Source organism: Prionailurus viverrinus, chromosome D4 (assembly GCF_022837055.1).
Source record: "Prionailurus viverrinus isolate Anna chromosome D4, UM_Priviv_1.0, whole genome shotgun sequence".
NCBI lineage: Eukaryota > Metazoa > Chordata > Mammalia > Carnivora > Felidae > Prionailurus > Prionailurus viverrinus.
Genome location: NC_062573.1, coordinates 68,626,962 through 68,646,366, shown reverse-complemented (window position 1 = coordinate 68,646,366; position 19,405 = coordinate 68,626,962). Strand labels below are relative to the sequence as shown.

General features: G+C 38.0%; 1 protein-coding gene across 2 annotated transcripts in view; it reads right to left on the bottom strand.

Moving 5' to 3' along the window:
- The window catches only part of GNAQ (G protein subunit alpha q), a 317,775-nt gene that overhangs the window by 67,241 nt on the left and 231,129 nt on the right, over positions 1–19,405 (bottom strand). For both annotated transcript variants that reach the window (XR_007146310.1, XM_047830059.1), the window contains exons 4-5: positions 18,043–18,171; positions 15,372–15,501 (exon numbers count right to left, since the gene is read on the bottom strand). Coding sequence is in view for 1 of the 2 variants with exons in the window: in XM_047830059.1 (XP_047686015.1) it covers positions 15,372–15,501; positions 18,043–18,171 (259 nt within the window). In the remaining variant the exon portion in view is untranslated. The remainder of the gene's footprint in view (positions 1–15,371; positions 15,502–18,042; positions 18,172–19,405) is intronic.

Genomic DNA, 19,405 nt, shown 5'->3' with positions numbered 1-19,405 from the left:
AAAAAGACACAAGGGGCGCCTGGCAGGCTCGGTGCGCAGAGCTTGAGACTCTTGATCTCGGGGTTGTGAGTTCGAGCCCCACGTTTGGTGTAGAGATTATTTAAATAAATAAAACTAAAAAAAAAAAAAGAAAAGAAAAGAAAAAAAAGAGAAAACACATGTGCAAGAGTAACCAAAAGAAGAGCTGGGTGACTATACTAATATTAGACAAAATAAACCTTCCGACAAATTTGTTACTGGAGACAGAGGTATTTTATAATGAAGAAGGTTAAATCCATCAAGAAAGTCTAATAATTACAAACATATGCACTGAAAAATAGAGACCCAAAATACGTGAAGCAAAAACCTAACAAAATCCAAGGGAGAAGTAAACAAATGAACAGCTCAAGATTTTCAATACTGGATGGAACAACCAGCTAGAACAACAAATAAAAAGATTTGAAAAACACTATAAACCAACTAGACCTAATGCATATTAATAGCTACTTGACCCAAAACTAGCAGAAGTCACATTCTTCTCATGTGTTCAGACAGCAATACTCTTCAAATTGATATACATATTAAACAGCATCCCTGCTAAATCCCAGTGATTTTTATTTATTTATTTTTTGCTGGGGTTTGCAAGAATGGACAAGGTGATCCTAAAATTCACACAGAAATGCAAGGGGTCCAGAGAAGTCAAAACGATCTTGCAAGAGAAGCACGAAGGTGAAGGACTCACACTTTCCAATTTCAAAACTTACTACAGAGCTACAATAATCAAGACATTGTGATACTGGCTTCATGACAGACATACACATCAATGAAACAGAATTAAGACTCTAGAAATAAATCCTTATGTTTATGGTCAACTGATTTCTGATGAGGGTGCCAAGAAAATTCAAGGGGAAAGAATAATCTTTCAGTAAGTGATGTTGGGACAACAGAACATCCACATGCAAAAAAATTTAAAAAATACATAAATAAAGTTGGGCCTTTACCTTATATTGTATACAGAACCTAACTCAAAATAAGTCACTAACCAAAACGCAAGAGCTAAAAACCACAAAACTCCTAGAAGAAAACATAGGTGTAAATAGCCAGAGCCCTACATTAGGCGCATTTCTTAGGTACAACATCTACAGCATAAGCAGCCAAAGAAAAAGTAGATGGATTGGACTTCATCAAAATTAAAAACCTTTGTGTATCAAAGGATACTTTCAAGAAAGTGAAAAGACAACCCACGGAATAGGAGACTACTATTTGTGAATCATATTTCCCAAGAGCCTAGTGTCGATTTTTATAAAGAATGTTTGCCATCACCAATACAAAGGGAAATAAGCCTATTAATATAAGAAAAGATTTTAATAGACATTTCTCAAAAGAAGATATACAAGCGGCGGTAAGCAAATGCAAACATCATTAGTCATTGGAGCAATCAAAACCACAACGAGATACCATTCGCCAACCACTAGGGAGGCTAAAACAAAAAGAGCAGACAATAACAAGTGTTGGTTAGATATGGAGAAAGTGGGACCCTAATATATTACTGGTTGGGTTGCTAGATGGTGCAGCCACGTTGAAAACGGTTTTGCGGTTCCTCAAAATGTAATCATCGACTTACCAAATGATTGAGAAATTTTACTTCCAGGAATAGCCAAGAGAAGGCAAAATACACGTCCACAGAAAAAACTGTCTGTGAATGTTCACAGCAGCATTATTTGTCTGATCATCCCAAGTATCCATCAACTGATTAACAGATAAATGAAATATTATGTGTCAATAAAAAGGAAGCACTAAAATGTGCTACCACATGGATGCACATAAGCGCCTACATATTATATGATTTCATGTATATGAATTGTTCAAAAGAGGCAAATCCATAGAGATGTAAAGTAAATTAGCAGCTGCTGAGGGTGGGGAGGGAAGGTGTCCTAAATTAGAGAGGAGTGACTTTCTGTTTCCAGTCTGTCTTGTAGGGAGCTTAGAAGTCATCACTCTGTCCTAACTGGTAAAAAGGTGAACAAAATGAAAAATTAGTAACTCTTAGATCCATCAGAGATGTGAAGACATAGGGCAAAGTGTTGTCCCCCAAATTGGAGAGACAGACATGTGAATACAGAGAATCACAACATACTGGAACAGAAACCATGAGAAAAAACTTCCAAAGGAACCAATGCTGTGGTAAGAAAACCTAAATTGTATCTGACAAATTGCTGGAGGCTCAGCATGGGCAAGTCTGAAAACTCAAAACTCTGGGGCCACATGGTCATAAGAGAATGGAAAAGGAACCATTATGAAATACACCTGAGCATTCCGTTCTTCCTAATGAGGGCTGGTCTTAAGAGAAATTATTTTACCAGAGTATAAACTATCGGGGTTTTATCAGAGCCTAACTTCTGGCTGGGATAACACAGAACAAAAGAGAGAACCCCAATTACTAGTATCAGAAACAAAAGAAGAGGTCACCACAGAGCTCATGGACATTAAAAGGATAATAAAGGAATACTCTTAATAATTCTATGCCCACAAATTTGATTACCTACACGAAATGGACCAATTCCTTGAAGGATACAATCTGTCCAAAGCTCACACAAAAAGAAATACAAAAACTGAACAGGCCTATATCTAGTAAAGAAATTGAATCAATAATTAATGACCTCCCAATCAGAAAGCAGGCCCGGAAGGGTTCACTTGTGAATTCTACCAAACACTTAAGGAAGAAATTATACCAGTTATCTATAGTCTCGTCTCTTCCAGGAGACAGAAGCAGAGGGATCCATGGTAACCTATTCTATGAGACACCATTTTCCTAGTATCAAAAGCAGACAAATACATTACAAGAAAATAAGACTCAGAATACAAGGACAAGCTCCAGACTGGGAAAAAGTATTTGCAAATGATATAACTGATAAAGGATTGTTATCCAAAATACATAAGAACTCTTAAAATTCAACGATAAGGAAACTGAGAACTGGATTTAAAAATGGGCCAAATACTTGAACAGACAACTCACCAAAGAAGATATGCAAATAACAAACATACGAAAAAAAAATGCTTGCAACATGACATTAGAGACATGCAAATAAAAACCACAAAGAGGTATCACTATATGCCTGTAAGAATGGCCCAAATCTGGAACACTGACAACACCAAATGCTGATGAGGGTGCGGGGCAATGGGAGTTTTCGTTCACTGCTGGTGGGGATGCAAAATGGCACAGGAGCTTTGGAGGACAATTTAACAGTTTCCTACGAAACTTAACATACTCTCGTACGATCCAGCCATCACACTCGTTGGCATTCACCCAGAGGAGATGAAAAGTTACGTCCACATAAAAAACTGCATATGGGTAATAACAACACTTTTATTCAAAGTTGGCCAAACCTGGAAGCAACCAAGATGTCCTTCAGTAGGTGCACAGATTAACAAACTGTGGTCCATCCAGACAACGAAGTATTATTTAGTACTAAAAAGAAACGAGCTATCAAGCCGTAAAAGGCATAGATAAATCTTAAATGCATATCACTAAGTGAAAGAAGCCAATCTGAAACGGCTACATACTGTCTGATTCCAACTCTATGACATTCTGGAAAAGGCAAAACTCTGGAGGCAGTAACAAAATCAGTGATTGCCAGAGTGGAGGAGAGAGGGATGGAGGAGGGATGAATAGACAGAGCACAGAAGATCTCAGGGTAGTGAAGCCATTCTGTATGATACTATAATGGTAAATACATGTCATTCATTATACATTTGTCAAAATCCATAGAATGTACAACAATCCACAGAAAGAGTGAAGCCTGAAGTAAACTGTGACTCTGAGTGACAATCACATGTCAATACAGGATCACGGGTTGTAACAAAGGTACCAAATGTGACAAATAAGTAGAACAAATTCCCTGGTAGGGGATGTTGATAAATGGAGCAGGCTATGCATGCATGAGGGAAGGGGTCCCATGGGAAATCTGCCACTCAATTTTGGGGTGAACCTAAAACTGCTCTAAAAAATACAGTCTATTCAGATAAAAAAAAACCAATTGGATAGTGGTGCTATTTGTACAGTTCTATGAATATGCTAAAGTCCACTGAAGCATAAACTTTAAAAGGGTGAATGTGATGGTGTATGAATTACATCTCAATAAGCTGTTAATAAAAAAAAACTTCCATCTAAGCTTTTCTACCTCCTATATGGCTAAATCTTCGGTCACTACCGACACTGCTCCTGAAATACTCTTTCATTCCCAAGTTAGTAACAACCTGTTCAGCTCACTTCCTGCATATACAGTCTGCCCAGTGCGGTCCCTGATCTGCTGCTGCCACCGCCTGCCTGCCTTCCTCCTGCTCCGTCCCCACCTCTTATGAAAACACAGCCTTTTCTGTGACTCACCAGACCGAAAGGCAGGACATTGGCACTTCCGGTTTGCTTCTTGCATAACTGCTTTATTTCAGCAAAAAGCACTTCTGACTTTAAGGAGAAAAAAACCCAAAACCTTCTTGATGACAAAAAGAACAATACGTCAGGAATCTATACAAATTACAAACTTATAAAGGACAGGATACTGAAATCTCAAAACATCAAAAACAGAAGTGTGGAATTAAGAAAATAGACAAGTTTACAACCAAAGTAGGAGGTTTAAAAATAACTCCGTCAGTGAGGGGGGAAAACTCCACATGCTGCTTTTCAGATGGCGTTATTTTTTTTTTCCCCAAAAAGGAGAGAGGACATTTTTTTTCCTTTTTTTATTCTTTTTAGGGATTCATTTCTATACACTTTTATGAGCCAACCATGCCATACAAACATTTTTATGATGAAGAATTGGCAGTGTATCTCGATATACAGTATATAATATCATTTTTATTTTACATATATTATATATTTTTATTATGCTAATCTAAAAGAAACATACACCTTAAAATAAAAGTTTAGTATATTTCAGTTTTCTCCAATGTTCCCAAAGTACATAAAGGGGTAATTCTACCCAACTGATTTTACTATCAAGCAAAAATTGCATACTAGTGGTTTTTTTATGCTTATAATGTTAAAATGCTGGTGTTCATATTCATATTCTATTTGTAAATGTAATTAGAATGAACAAAAAAGGTAAAATTATATAAGTAATATAATTCAAAACCAATAAATTTATAGCAAATCTCATACTAAAATATCCATCTTCAAAATATAAATGCTATGCACTACAATTGGAGGAAGGATTCCTTAAGAAAGACATATAAAGGTCAGAGTTTAAAAGACCACTTAATTGGCCACATCAAAAGATATCATTTAAGGTGGTAAAAAAAAGCAAGTCATGGACTGGCAGAAGTTTTTTGCAGAGTTTCTATCAAGAATATGCAAAGACATCTAAACTAATGATTCTTTTTCTTAAACACAGACCAACAAAAACTGATCATGGAATTAAATCAGCACTTTAAGATAGAGGATATCCAATGGTAAAGAAATATACGAAGTACTCAATCTTGGGGTGTCTGGGCACAGTCAGTTAAGTGTCCTACTCTCAGTCTCGGCTTAGGTCATGATCTCACAGTTCATGAGTTTGAACCCCATATCAGGCTCCGCACTGATGGCGTGGAGCCTGCTTGAGATTCTTTCTCTCCTTCTCTCTGCCCCTCCCCTACTTGTGCTTGCACTCTCTCTCTCTCCCTCTCTCATAATAAATAAACTAAAAAAAAAAAGTACTCAATCTCATCATAATCAGAGAAATGCAAACTCCCACCACAAAGAGATGCTACTACATACCCAATAGAATGGCTGAAACTTAAAAGCTGACCATATCGAAGTTGGTAAGAATATGGACCAAAGAGAACACATATACACTGGTGGTGGAAGTGTGAACTGTTTCCAGAGTTCAGACTGGCAGTGTAGTGGGTTGAAGGGTGAGCCCCAAAAAGGCATGTCCATACGCTATCCTCCAGAACCTGTGAATGTGACGCGATTTGGAAAAAATGTCCTCCAAATGTAATTTAGTTAAGGAGCTTGAGATGAGATCCTCCTGGATCACCTGGGTTTACCCTAAATCCAACAAGTGTCCTCCCTCATAAGAGACAGCAGACAAGAAGACCCGGACACAGAGGAGGAGACTATGGGAAGACAGAGGAAGAGACCGGGGCTATGTAACTACAAGGAATGCTAACAGAAGTAGGAATAGGAGGAAAAAGGGGAGATTCTCTTCAATAGCATTCAGATGGAGCATGGCGCTGCTGATACCTTGATTTCAGACTCTGGGGCTCCGGAACTGTAGGAACAAATTTCTATTGTTGTAACCCACCAAGTCTGGGATTGGACACAGGCAGTATTCACCACAGTCGAATATACACGTTCACTGTGAATCATCAATCCTATTTCTACTCCACAGAAAACCAGGCACATGTATTCAGTCAAAAAACGTTAAAATAATATTCATAGCAGCATTATTCACAACACTTGCAAAGAGAAAACCATTCAGATATCCATCAAAAATAGGATGGATAAATTGTTTAAAATTTAGGATGGATAGTCACTTAATTGAATTTAAATGAATGATATAAAGTAATAAAAATGAAAAACTACAGTGACACACAACACGAATTTACCTAATAAACACTATTTTGAACACAAGTTGACACAAAAGGATGCATTTAATTTCAATTTATATTAAGTTCAACAGAGGCAAAACGATGGTATTACAAGTCAAGATAATAGTTACCCTTGGGGGAGAGGGGGTGAGGTTGTGATTGGAAAGGGGCACAAGGGAGCTTCTGGGGTACTAATAATATCCGTCTCTTGTGGTGGATGGTAATTACATGGATGTGTTCACTCTGTGATAATTCCTCAAACTGAACACTTATAATTTATAGCTTGTTATATATATGTATACATCATCAAAATAATATTAAAAACAATTTAAAAAATAACTCAGTAATTAATGAAACGTACAAGAAATTACTAAGAATTTAGAAGATCTGAATAACTCAATTAACAAGTTTGTTCTAATAGGCGTAACGTAGAACCTTGTCCCCAAAAATATGAAATCACAATTTCAAGCACATGTGGAACATTTATAGAAACTGACCACATACAACAACACAAGCAGTGTTTTCAATGATAAATGGTGAGCTATACAAACCATGTCATGTTTATGGATGGTAAAATTTAATACTGTAAAGTTGAAAGACCAACCTCAAATTTATCTATGTATTTATTCAAATTCAAATCAGCTTTGTTTTCTGGAATTTGATGACCTGAAGTTAAAATTTACAAGGGAGAGTAAAGGATCAAGACTAGCCAAGAAAATTCTGAAGAACAAGAAGGTAGGCGAATTTGATGCACTTGATATCTAGATTATGGTAAAAGTACTGACTTGATACATTTTATGTTGGTGCAGGAGCAGTAAACAGATCAACCAAGCAGAGAACCCAGAGAAAGACACATATGTAGTAAAACTTGACATGTGTCCCAGGTACCATTGATATCAATGGGAAGGAAGACAACCAGAAAGGTTAACAAAATAATAAGCATACCCACTTAAAGGCCTCAGAGAGCTGAAAAGCAGGGAAGAATTACCAGGGCAATATCTGGGGAAGGAAAGGTCTAGACAAGTGAGCACAGGATTTGGGGCCTCTTTCCCCGGGGGTAACCGCTGAATCTGGAGGTAGCAGCTGAGAGCCCGAGGGAAATGGGTTGTAGTGAATCACCACCGCTTTGCACCCAAAGTGAAGGTGTGCCCACAGAAACCTGTGTATGCAGGGACTACAGCCCAGCTCTTTGGCCACCAGAAGACCTAAAGCAAAAACACCGGCAAATAACAGAAGCTTCAGACACTGCTGATGGGAGTGTGAAATCGTGCATTCACTTTGGAAAATACTTTTACCTTATCTACTGAAGTTAAAGATATGTATTGCCTATGTGCCTGCAATTCTTTTGCTAGGTATATAGCCAATAGAAATGTGTGCCCATGTACATCCAGAGATACGTGTCTGAATATTCACAGTAACATTATTTGTAATAACCGCATACTGGAAACACACACACAAATCTATAAACAGTAGAATGGAGAAACAAATGGTGGTATTTTCATGCAATAAATATATATGGCAATGAATGAATTACAAGTGAACAAATCATATAAAATGTATGCACCTTATAAGCATAATCTTGAGCAAAAGAAGCTAGGCACAAAAGTTTATATCAAAGTTCAAAAACATACCGTTTGATTCCCTTTGAATAAAAGTTAAAACACAAGGAAAAACGAAACTACAGGATTCAAGGATACATGTTTAAGTATTAAAACTAAAGAGAACAGCCAGGAAGGGGTTCCCTTAAAGAACAGTGGCCAACTGCTTGGGGAGGGGCACCAGAAGAGCTTCAGTAGTCTTGGCAATGTTCTGTTTCTTGACAAGGGTGCTGGACACACAGATACTTTGTGGTAACTCTGTGCTGTGTATTTTGAATTTGTGGACTCTTCTTTATATGTATGTATATATTTCGCAGTTAAAAAGAAAACGGTAGGGGCGCTTGGGTGGCTCAGTTGGTTAAGCATCTGACCTCGGGTCAGGTCATGATCTCAAGGCTGTGCTGACAGCTCAGAGCACGGAGGCTGCTTCAGAGCCTGTGTCTCTCCCTCTGCCCCTCCCCTGCTCACACCGAGTCTCTCTCTCTTTCAAAACTAAATAAAGAAACATTAATAAAAAATAAAAAGGTAAGATGGATGATGGATTTACTATTCAACAAACGGTATTGGGTCAATTGAACAGATATATAGCAAGAAAATATGAAATCCTTATCTGTCATACCCAAAAATCAATTATAGGTATATAGAAAACCTATGAAAAAGCAAAACCTTGTAACTTTTAATAGGTACTAAGGGATAGGTCTTCATATTCTAGGGGAAGACAAAGAATTCCTGAAGAAAATACAGTAATACAACCAATAAAGGAAATGAGTGAGCTGACTACATTAAGATGAAAACTCTTCCATAAGCAACAAGCAAAAAAGGCAACCCATGCACTGAGAGGTAAATTTTAACTGGCAAACAATAACCAGAATGAGTTTAAAAGGTGTATATATTAGTGTGCCTGAGCATCCAACTCTTGATTTTGGCTCAGGTCACGATCCCAGGACAGTGGGACTGAGCCCCACATTGGGCTCCACGCTGAGCATGGAGACTGCTTAAGATTCTCTCTTCTCTCTCCCCCTCTCCCATGCCCTCTCTTTCGCTCTCTAAAATAATAAAAATAAATAAAGACAACTCCACTGAGGGTTGGAATGAGGGGGAGACAAGATGAGGGTGGGAAAAGGTAACCCACCCTGAAAGCCACCTGCTGGCTGAGAAGTGTGTGAAACACAGTAGGGCCTGTGCATGCAACGGAACTAGATGGCGGTCTAAATAAGTGAATTAAAGCCACATGTAGCAACGTAAAAAAAAAATAAATCTCAAGAACAATGCTGATGGAATAAAACCCACAATGTAAAATCATCTAAATAAAATTAATCATGAATATTAAGCATCCAATATTACATATTGCTTATTGACATATACATATGTAGTAAAAATGTGAAAAAAATATGCACAGGAATGATATATGCCAACTTGAGGCCAGTAACTTCTGGGGAGCGAGAGAAATCAATCCGAGAAGGTTATACAAAGTCTTTAAATGCATCTGTATCATTTTATTTCTGTGAAGATAAAGATTTAAAGCAAGTAAGTTCTCTAGAATTTCACGCTCTCCCGGATCACTGAAATCGTTTCTAAAAACAAACAAACTCCACTTCCTTAGCTCTTCTCGCTTTTATTCTTATATCGAGCTATGAGTTTAGACCACGTGGCACTGGCCCATGACACACGGCACACAGCCTTTGATGTTAAGGCACCACTTTACACGGACAGAAGCTTAAGGGACAGCCCTAGGAATGCTTCATATTTGCTTTCCTGGGGGCACGTTATTGTGGATATAACTTCCTCCCTCCCACAGCATCTCTTTGTGAAGGTACAGGAGTAGCCCAGTACCAGAAGCAGCTAACTGGTTTTAAAGATAAATGAATCTTCTAGCAGGCCACAATTACCTCCTTTTCTTGGTTGCTAAGAGATGCTTAACTACATTTGTGAATTGCTGCTAAGAGAGGTACCTGGTTCTGCGATTGGTATTTCAATTCCTAATCTCACCCTCCAATCCTTACTGTCCTTTCATACAGACTTTTCAGGTGACTTACTTTCTCTTCCTGTGTGTGCGTATTTGTAGACACATGCATGCTAATGGACAGCCATAAGGGGAAACTGTCATAAATTTTATTGTATTAAAATTTATGACTTCATCAAAAGACACAATTAAGAGAATAGATGGCAAGCTGCAAAGCAGATGTTGGCAGTACGTACAACAAAAGGCTCACATCCACAGAATGTAAGGAACTCCTAAAAAGCAGCAGGAAAATGACAGATAATCCAAACGAAAAATGGACGGAGATATTATAAATGACAGAGCTAAAATTCCAACCTGATCTTACTTTATTTTAAAACAATTATTGTTTCGCTTATTATTTGTTAACACTCTCCCGAGCCAATCATCAATCACTGTTTACCCCAGGGTCATGGTAGAAAATCTTCCAAATTATTTTCTTTTTTGAGGGCGGGGTTAATAACCTTCCCTGTAATAATTGTATGTATATCATTCTAGAGATCAGATTATACTAAATACACTCGTCAGCAATCTGCCTTTTTCATATAATTCATCCTATAAAAAATATTGCATTGATTATACCAGTATGGCTTCAATGAAGAATTTGAAAGATTTCCAATATACAGACACACGAGTAGTGTCCACATGTGGCTGGTTTGCCACACGCTTACCAGGAGGAAGTACATGTCTCTGGTTCAAACTCATAAATGGTGATCAGAAAACTTCCTCCAAGCTTCCTTCAAGTCGTACGAGCAAAGAAGTTGAGGAGTATAATAATATGGAAACAGAAAGCCTGAAGGATGAAAGGGGTGAGGGAAGGGGTTTCAAAAAGGAACAAGTGGCTAAAAATGAACAAAGGAATGTGGAAAAGGGAAGAAGAGTTAAATATAAAAAAAAAAAAAAGTAGGACATCTTTCAGGAAGAGCCTTGTTAATCAGGCCATGAATCTGAGCCAAGTATACCAAAGTCTGAGGAGCAAGATCAAGTTTCTGATTTCATAATTTAAGATCAATACAGGATGTGAGAGCCAACCCAACTGAGAGCGGGTATCATAACTCAGCTCTTACTTTTAACTACTTCTAAGTTTCCTATAGGTCTTCCCTTTGAGGTGCAATTTCTTTTCTCAAGTTTTAGTCATTTTCCCTGCCAATGCTGAAATTTTATACGAAGAAAATCCCCAAAACTCACTTGGAGTTTTTGGAACAGAACAAAGTCCAGGTTTCGCACCGTTAAAGAAAATGTTCAGACCGTGGGTTGTAGCTGAATGACTTCAAAGGGGCTTCATTTTAAAACCTAAGAGAAGAGAAATATTTCCGGGTTCGAGAATAAATGTTTAGGGAAAGCAATGCTGGGGAATGTATCTTGGTTCAAAGGAGCGCTTGGGGTGTGGGATCTACCTTGGTATTGTATCAAAACTAAAGCTTAATGGGTTGTGACCACTTCAAAATTTAACTTAAGTTAGAATGGCACATTCAAAAAGAAAAGTGGAGGAGAAAAAAGCTGGACAGTCTAGGAACCATGGTCTGTAAGACGGCCCCCGAGTCAAAGTCTGAGAAATTATCATCGTATTTGTGCTCAGATATTCATGTAACAGAAAACCAGAAAAATAAAGACTAAAAGAGAGAGTGTGGATACATGTTGATAAGCTTAAGTGTGTTATGGGAATGCTTCCTGTGGGCTGCGGGCTCTCACGGGCGCTTAAATAATGTAGGCACCGAAGGATTACAGTAGAGCAGCTGGCTCGTGCTGGTGTGTTATCACAGGGAAAAGAAGACAGTAAAGACAATATGCAAATCTACGTGACACTGCAACCCTCCTCGATCTCACTCACTATTGGGTGATGTGTGTCCCTCTCTGGAGGAAAAAAATAATAATAACAAAATTAATTCCCCAAGCTCGAGGAAGGCTGAGAATCTGGAAAGACGAAAGCACATCTGCATAAAAACTTGAAGATTGATACCAAAAATCTTAGAAACATGAAAAGCAACAGCAATAATCCAAAGTACTTTCGGCTGGTTTTGCCTGCGGCCCGCACTGCCTTTTCCAGAGTTCTCCAGGACCAGAGGGGAGGCTGACAGTACCCATTTCCAGGTGTTTCTCGCACATATATACCAAAGGAGGTACCACAAGGTCTGCTTTGGATTAAAGTTATGGACACCAGATTTCAAAACCAAGAACAAAATGTTTCAGGAGTTCATTTCAGTTTTGTCTCACCAAAGCCAGAGAATTTGGGGAAAGGAGAATGCTATAGTCCTGAATTCCCTTAATGATTTAAGGAAGTGGAGAGCCAAAGGCATTTTCATATATTAGTCCCCCCCCCGCCACGAAAAAAGACTGTGACTACATCCTGACATTAAAAAATATTTTTGACAGTGTTCCCTAATTACCAACAGTGATGGCTGTGGCAAGCAGGAAGTAATTAATGAGCGGCATTGCTCTTACTATGCTTAAGATCATCTGCAGTATTACCAACAGACTTAAGGTCTGAGAAAAGAGCACCATGAAATGGCTTTGATCTCATAGAATTACAAGGTAGGCTTTAAGAATATTCCCAAGTGGGGCGCCTGCGTGCCTGAGTGGGTTAGGCTTCTGACTTCGGCTCAGGTCATGGTCTCACGGTTTGTGAGTTCAAGCCCCACGTCCGGCTCTGTACTGACAGCTCCAAGCCTGGAGCCTGCTTCGGAATTGGTGTCTCCGTCTCTCTCTGCGCCCCCCACCCCCCACCTTTCATGCTCGGTCTGTCTCTCTCTCAAAAATAAATAAACATGTTAAAAAATTTATTTTAATAGTCACAAGTGATCAGGGAGTCCTAAAGAAAAAATAATAGATTTATTATCTTAATTTGTAGCATAATGCATCACCAAGGAATAAATGAAACTGACAAAATATTTTTAGATGCATGTAATGCCTGTACATTGAATGGCAAGTTACTGTGGAGACTTTAGTTATGGTATCTGATCATCAAAACAATGTCATCTTATGCTAAAATTAATATAATATACTTTTACACAAAAACTAGATATCCATGAGCAATGTCAGGTAATAACTAGGATAAATAATCTGTAATGTCCAAATAATTGAAGAACTGAATTTATGTGGTAGAATCAGGTGATGACCTACCTAAGGAACTGAGGTAAACTGAAAAGCATTAAATCACTATATATATATATATATATATATATATATATATATATATATATATATGTCTTTACAGATACAATGTACTTGCCTTGTATAAAATATGGATTAAAAAAATGTGTACTGATAAACATTTCCATTTCTCTAGCTAAAATGCAAACAGTGACATAAGAAATAAAACTATGTGTGCTTCTTACATCTTCTGTGTAGTTGATAAATTTTATTTTACTGGACAGCAAACTAGAGAGATCACATCCCATATAACGAAGGCCTTCCTCTCCCCTTACTCTCTACCCAACAAAAGCACATCTCTTTTATGAGGCCCTTCTGGGCAAAGTTCATTTTGTTTTTCATTTTTTGTGTCTCTTTAGATGCCCAGTACCTAGCATATAGTAGATAAGCCCTCAAAACATTTTCTATCTTGATTCAACATTCAAAGAAATCAGAAAAACTGTCTTATTCTGTTCCCAACTATGATATGCACTACATTCAAAATACTATATCCAAAGATTAAGGAACAACAACTGAACACAGATATGAAGACAGAAATACATATAGAGAGATTATAGCTGAAATTCTGATGGTAATTGCTTACCTTAAATCTTGGGAACTGACTGCCTTGTATTTTAGCTTGCTTGTCAGGCACTTTTATGGTAGCTACAGAGGGCAAGTGGCTGATAAAACATTCTTAAAAAGTTACTTGATTCAAAAGCCCATAAACTTGTAACCCTGAAAAGATTCTGAAATGCATGAATAGGTGAATAGGTAACTCAGCTCTATATGGGATACTGGTTCCTGAACTTTTTTGTTTTTTATTTTTTGTGGAGGAAGTGAGGGAGGGAGGTTGGGCGGTGGGGGGGGGGGGGGGGGGGAGGATCTTAAGCGGGCTCCACACGCAGCATGGAGCCTGACACAGGGCTGGATACCATGACCCTGGGATCATGACCTGAGCGGAAATCAAGAGTCGGACGCTCAACTGACTAAGCCACCCAGGCGTCCCTCCTGAACTCTTTATCAATCCTACATGCAAAAGAAATGCTATAAAGGACTGCATATTTATTTTGATACAGATATTAATGCTTCTAGAAAAATAAAATATTTAAAAGGACCAGAAGCCAACATTCTTCTTTACCAAAAAATGTATAGTATGGAAAGTGTATTTTAATATGTCAGGTTGTGTTTTAATCAGCTAGTGGAGATATCTCACTTCCTTCTCTTTGTTTTTTATCCTATCGGAAGGATATTTAATATTTACTGTTGGCAGGTCTGCAAGGTCTGCCTCTAACAGGATGTCAGGAATCTTTTCCATTCCCCCAACACACACGCGCTGAACTCCCGCTCGAAGTGAGTTTTCTATGCCCCTGCATTATTCTCCATAGTCAATTCTGACTCAAGACTTTATCATCCTCAAAATCCGTATTTATACCTGTTAGGATTTCATGTAATGGGGAGAAGATTATAAATACTGAATCAGTTCTCCACACAAGCATATCAAGGGTATTTTTCCAATCATTCACTGCTTAGCAGAGATAGAATTATGCCACACTCTATAGAATTCTGTAAGAGCCGAAGGGCCACGTCACTGAGACACTTCTTGGCGCCACAATGAACTGATTCAGAACCCAGCTGCAAAGTCACTCACATGTGCCAAGAGAGGTTTTGAGTACTCTTTGGGACCCACCCAACACCCAAACAATGATTTAAACAAAACGAAAACAAAACAAAACAGGCTGACTGGCTCCAACACTCCCAGCTCCATCCTGTAGGAAGAGTAGGAAAAGGGCTAGAAAAAGATGTGAGGGTTAGCCTAGGGATTTCCATGTTATTTTCATTTTCTGAGGGTTAAAAGTATAAAATAGGGTCAAATTAAGCCTGAACACACGGGCCTGCTCACACATCTGACAAAAGAGTTTACCGTTCTCATTACACCATGTGCTACCACAGGGTTATTTTTATTATTTAAAAAATCCCCAACACAGTAGTCAAAATGCAGTGAAATAAGTTTACCCCATGCTCCACACCCTGCATCCTCTTATTTGTATCAGATAGTAAAATGATAATCCATTGCCTGTCCAAAGAGCACTCACCTCGTTGTCCGACTCCACGAGAACTTGATCATATTCACTAAGCGCTACTAGAAACATGATAGAGGTGACATTTTCAAAGCAGTGTATCCATTTTCTTCTCTCTGACCTCTGGCCCCCTACATCGACCATTCTGTAAGGTTAACAATATTTATATTAATAGCATATAAAGAAAAAAATTCAACATAAATATAGCTTTACTTATACTCTTAGGAAAAAAACACTCTCTAAAGAGAATGGTCATCCAAGTCAATTCAATTACTTATTAAACATCTACTAATTTTCTGTTACCTAACAGTCAAAGTCAAGACATTCCGGGTAATAAGCCGCTGTGGCTACAAGAAAGTTATCTGATGTGTATGAAAATGATAACTTTGCAAAAAATCCGGGACTGAAGTCAAGCAAAATGGTGTTTTACCTAATCGTGCACAGAAGAGTCAGGGACAAAATATGGTTTGTGGTAAGCTATAAGGGCAAGTACTGACTTCAGTTTCTTTTTCTGTGAAGTGAGAATGAAGATCCTGTGTATTTCTCAAGGACACGTGAAAGGACTGTAAATACATTTAAAAGATACAAGATGCTATGTATTTCAATATGGGTGTGTGTGATGCTTCAACTAAGTGCAAACAGGACTCCACTGACACTTTATCCAAAGGGTATTGTGACTTGCTTTCTCCTTCCCATATTGGCAATAATTTGGGACAAGTCCAGTCATGTTGGGTAACCTGCCTCAACTGGCCTTATGCACAAACCAACTTGTTAACCTGCTACAAGTCAGGTGTGTAAAATGTCACGATGCTGTAAGAGGCATCATTCGAGCTCTTTCAAGGATGTGTTTTTAACACAACTGTGTGCTAGTTACTAGTTAGGAACCACCAACGACATCAATTAATTTGAGTTTTAATGTTCATATGAAAATATCAAGCAATACTTGGTACCGAATCCAAGTTGCTTCAAACTGTTCCATCCGTATCTCAACTAACACGTGCACCACATTTGTGGGATAAAATGCTATCAGAGAATGAAAGCTGTAGGTACACAAGTTTGAGAGTAGGGCGCTTTGAGCATTTCTTAAAAACTGCAGTTATTCCTGGTGTCTCTCTGCCTCCAAGCATTAAACATAAACTAAGAAATCGAGGATCGTCTAGGGACTGCTTCTAAAAGTTCTCTAAGGCAAAGAAGAGATATTTAAGGGGCAAAGCAATGGATTCAGGGAGACCTATAAACTATGGACATCAAAACTAAAATTCTTAAGTTTTTAGAAATATTAAATTCTAGCTCTTTCCCCATGCCAAACAAACAATTCGCTACTCACTCACATGAAATCCTCATTCTATAAAACCCTGTCACTCTGAGCCCTGTAAGATGCTTCTGATGGTGGCAGGGAATTACTCTTCTTGGCCATTACTTTTACTGTGGTGGCAAAAAAGTCCTCTACAGCTAGTGTATGTGGTGTAATAAAAACGAGATGCTTCGGATTTCATTAATAATTATCAAACAATGAGGAGATGAAAATCTCTACGAAATGCCCTACATTTTCTGAAAGTATTCTGTCATACAGTTATAAGAGGAAAGAAATTTGGGTGTTCCCAATGAAAGATCTTTAAATGCCAGGAACTCAAAGCTTAAGTGATCCAGAATGCTGGAACTATAAGGAACGCTGGCGATCATCTAATGCAACCATTTTAGAGATGAAAAAAAGGAGGTTCAGAAATATTTCCAAAACATCACCCCCTTTATGGATATGTCTATGAGTTATGCGGTCAGGCATAACTGTAGGGCAGAGACTGATTCGACTTAAGTCCAGAGTACTTTGTCAGAATGACAGATAGCCTGCTCATCTGAACCACTGTGGAGTCACTCAGGTCACATTAACTCCTATTTCACACCCCTGTAGTGTATGTAGTTGTCTTCAATGGCATAGGCTTCCCCAAAGAACTCAACTCTCTGTGCTCAAAGACATATTCACACGGTTTCATTTCTCAAAGCACAATGTGGTTTGTATTCTAACTAAAAGTACAACCGAGTGATTAAATGAAAGCATATTATTTTTCTCTTCTTAAAAAAAAAAATTAGAACACTTCTGAAGTATTACCCACACAGAAGAGTAACAGAATTTTTCATTCTTTTTTCCTACATACATTTAGACTGGGCTAACCAATCCATTTTCAAAATGACATATTCTGAAATTTTTCAAGCAAGTTATTTTAGGAATATGAAACACCCCGTATTGTTATTGCAACTGAAGAATTTTGCATTGGTACCAGCATGCTTGGGAAACAACACGAAAGCTTGTGATAGCATATAGTTTCTATTATCAGTAGGGTCATAAGATCATTCATATATTATACAAATGTAAAAATCTATCCTCACAGTTAAAATGATTCTCAAAGAGTAATAGGATCAATGTTTGACTGATTTTGTTCAACCCCCAGCAAACTAAGATTTCATTGATTTCTTTGTGATCGAATTTGAAATGAGAAACCTGCCCACACACCTTTCCTCTACTTCCTCTTTCTGGAACACGTTATTTTATTTGTGTGTCTAATGATAATAATTGGTATAAAGGTGATACTGTTTCAAAGTCTACAACGGATTTCAGTATTTGTAGAGTTCACCAAATGTACTCAAGGCATAGGAGCTGGAAGGTGGGTTTTATGGACTCATTTACTACCTGAAAATGACACTTTGTAAGTCAAAGGGGTATTCGATGATCCCTGTGGTGGGGACTCGAACTCTAAGCACATCTTGTTGCGTAGGCAGGTAGGCGGGGTCGGCAACACGGTCCAAGTCATTAAGATAGCTGGAGAAGGGAAGACAATGAGAAGGTTAGGACACCATCAGGCCAAATCTGCCTATGGAAATGGAAGGGCAAAAATAAATCCTAACAGGTAGAGAAGAGAAAGAAAAATTTCATCAAGTGACAGAGAAATCTGGAAAGTTGAAAGGTAAAGTCAACCTTCCATTAGTCACAGCAAGGTTACCCATCTATGGATTACTTGCTTCACAGGCTTTCTGATGCCTTCTCTATCAGAACCCATACAAAAAGTGGAGGGGGAAAAGAAAAGAAATTCAATGAGCCTTCTACCTTCTACTTGTTTAGCAGGTCTGATGGGTAAAGCAGGAGGTTAAAGCGAATAGTTTTTGAATTACTTACATAAATTTTGTTTGTCTATTTGTATAAATAAACAGGTAACAGTTACATATGAGGGCAGGATATATTCATATGTAAGACTTGCTTGGCCCTGGAGAGGATGGGCACAGATATGGTTTCAAGCATATATATTTATATTTACATTTACATTTACATTTATATTTATATTTATGTTTATATTTATGTTTATATTTATGTTTATATTTATGTTTATATTTATATTTATATATTTTTTGGCCTTTTTGCAGAACATCAGTCTTTTCCTGGAATGTATTTCCTCATTCCCCTAAGAGAGGACAGCAGCATACCATGTCTTAAATTCTGTCCAAAGCTGAAGTCATATGTAATTAATGTGAAGCCACAAGATTTGAGATTTCTGGTGACTGAGGTAACAATGTCTAAGGTCAGATATTTCCAGTGTTCAGAGTCATCACACCTAAGCTTTAAATTTATCTGCTTATATGATACTTCTCCATTCCTTAAAAAAAAAAAAAAAAGCTTTTCATTTTGAAATAATTTTAGACTTACAAGAAGTCACAAAATTATCACAGAAAATTCCCCCTGTACCCTTCACCCAGCTTTCCCCAATAACAACAACTTACATAATGACAACATACTATCAGAGCCAGAAAACTGATATCCATCCAATACTATTAACTTAACTACAGACCTTATTTAGATTTCACCAATTCTTTCTTTTTTTCTTTCTTTTAAGTAGGCTCCACACCCAGGGTAGAGCCCAACGCGGGGTTTGAACTCATGACACTGTGATCAAGACATGAGCTGAGATCAAGAGTCAGACGCTTAACTGAATGAGCCACCCAGGCAACCCCTAGATTTCACCAGTTCTTAAACACACACATTTTGGGGGGGAAGTGTATAG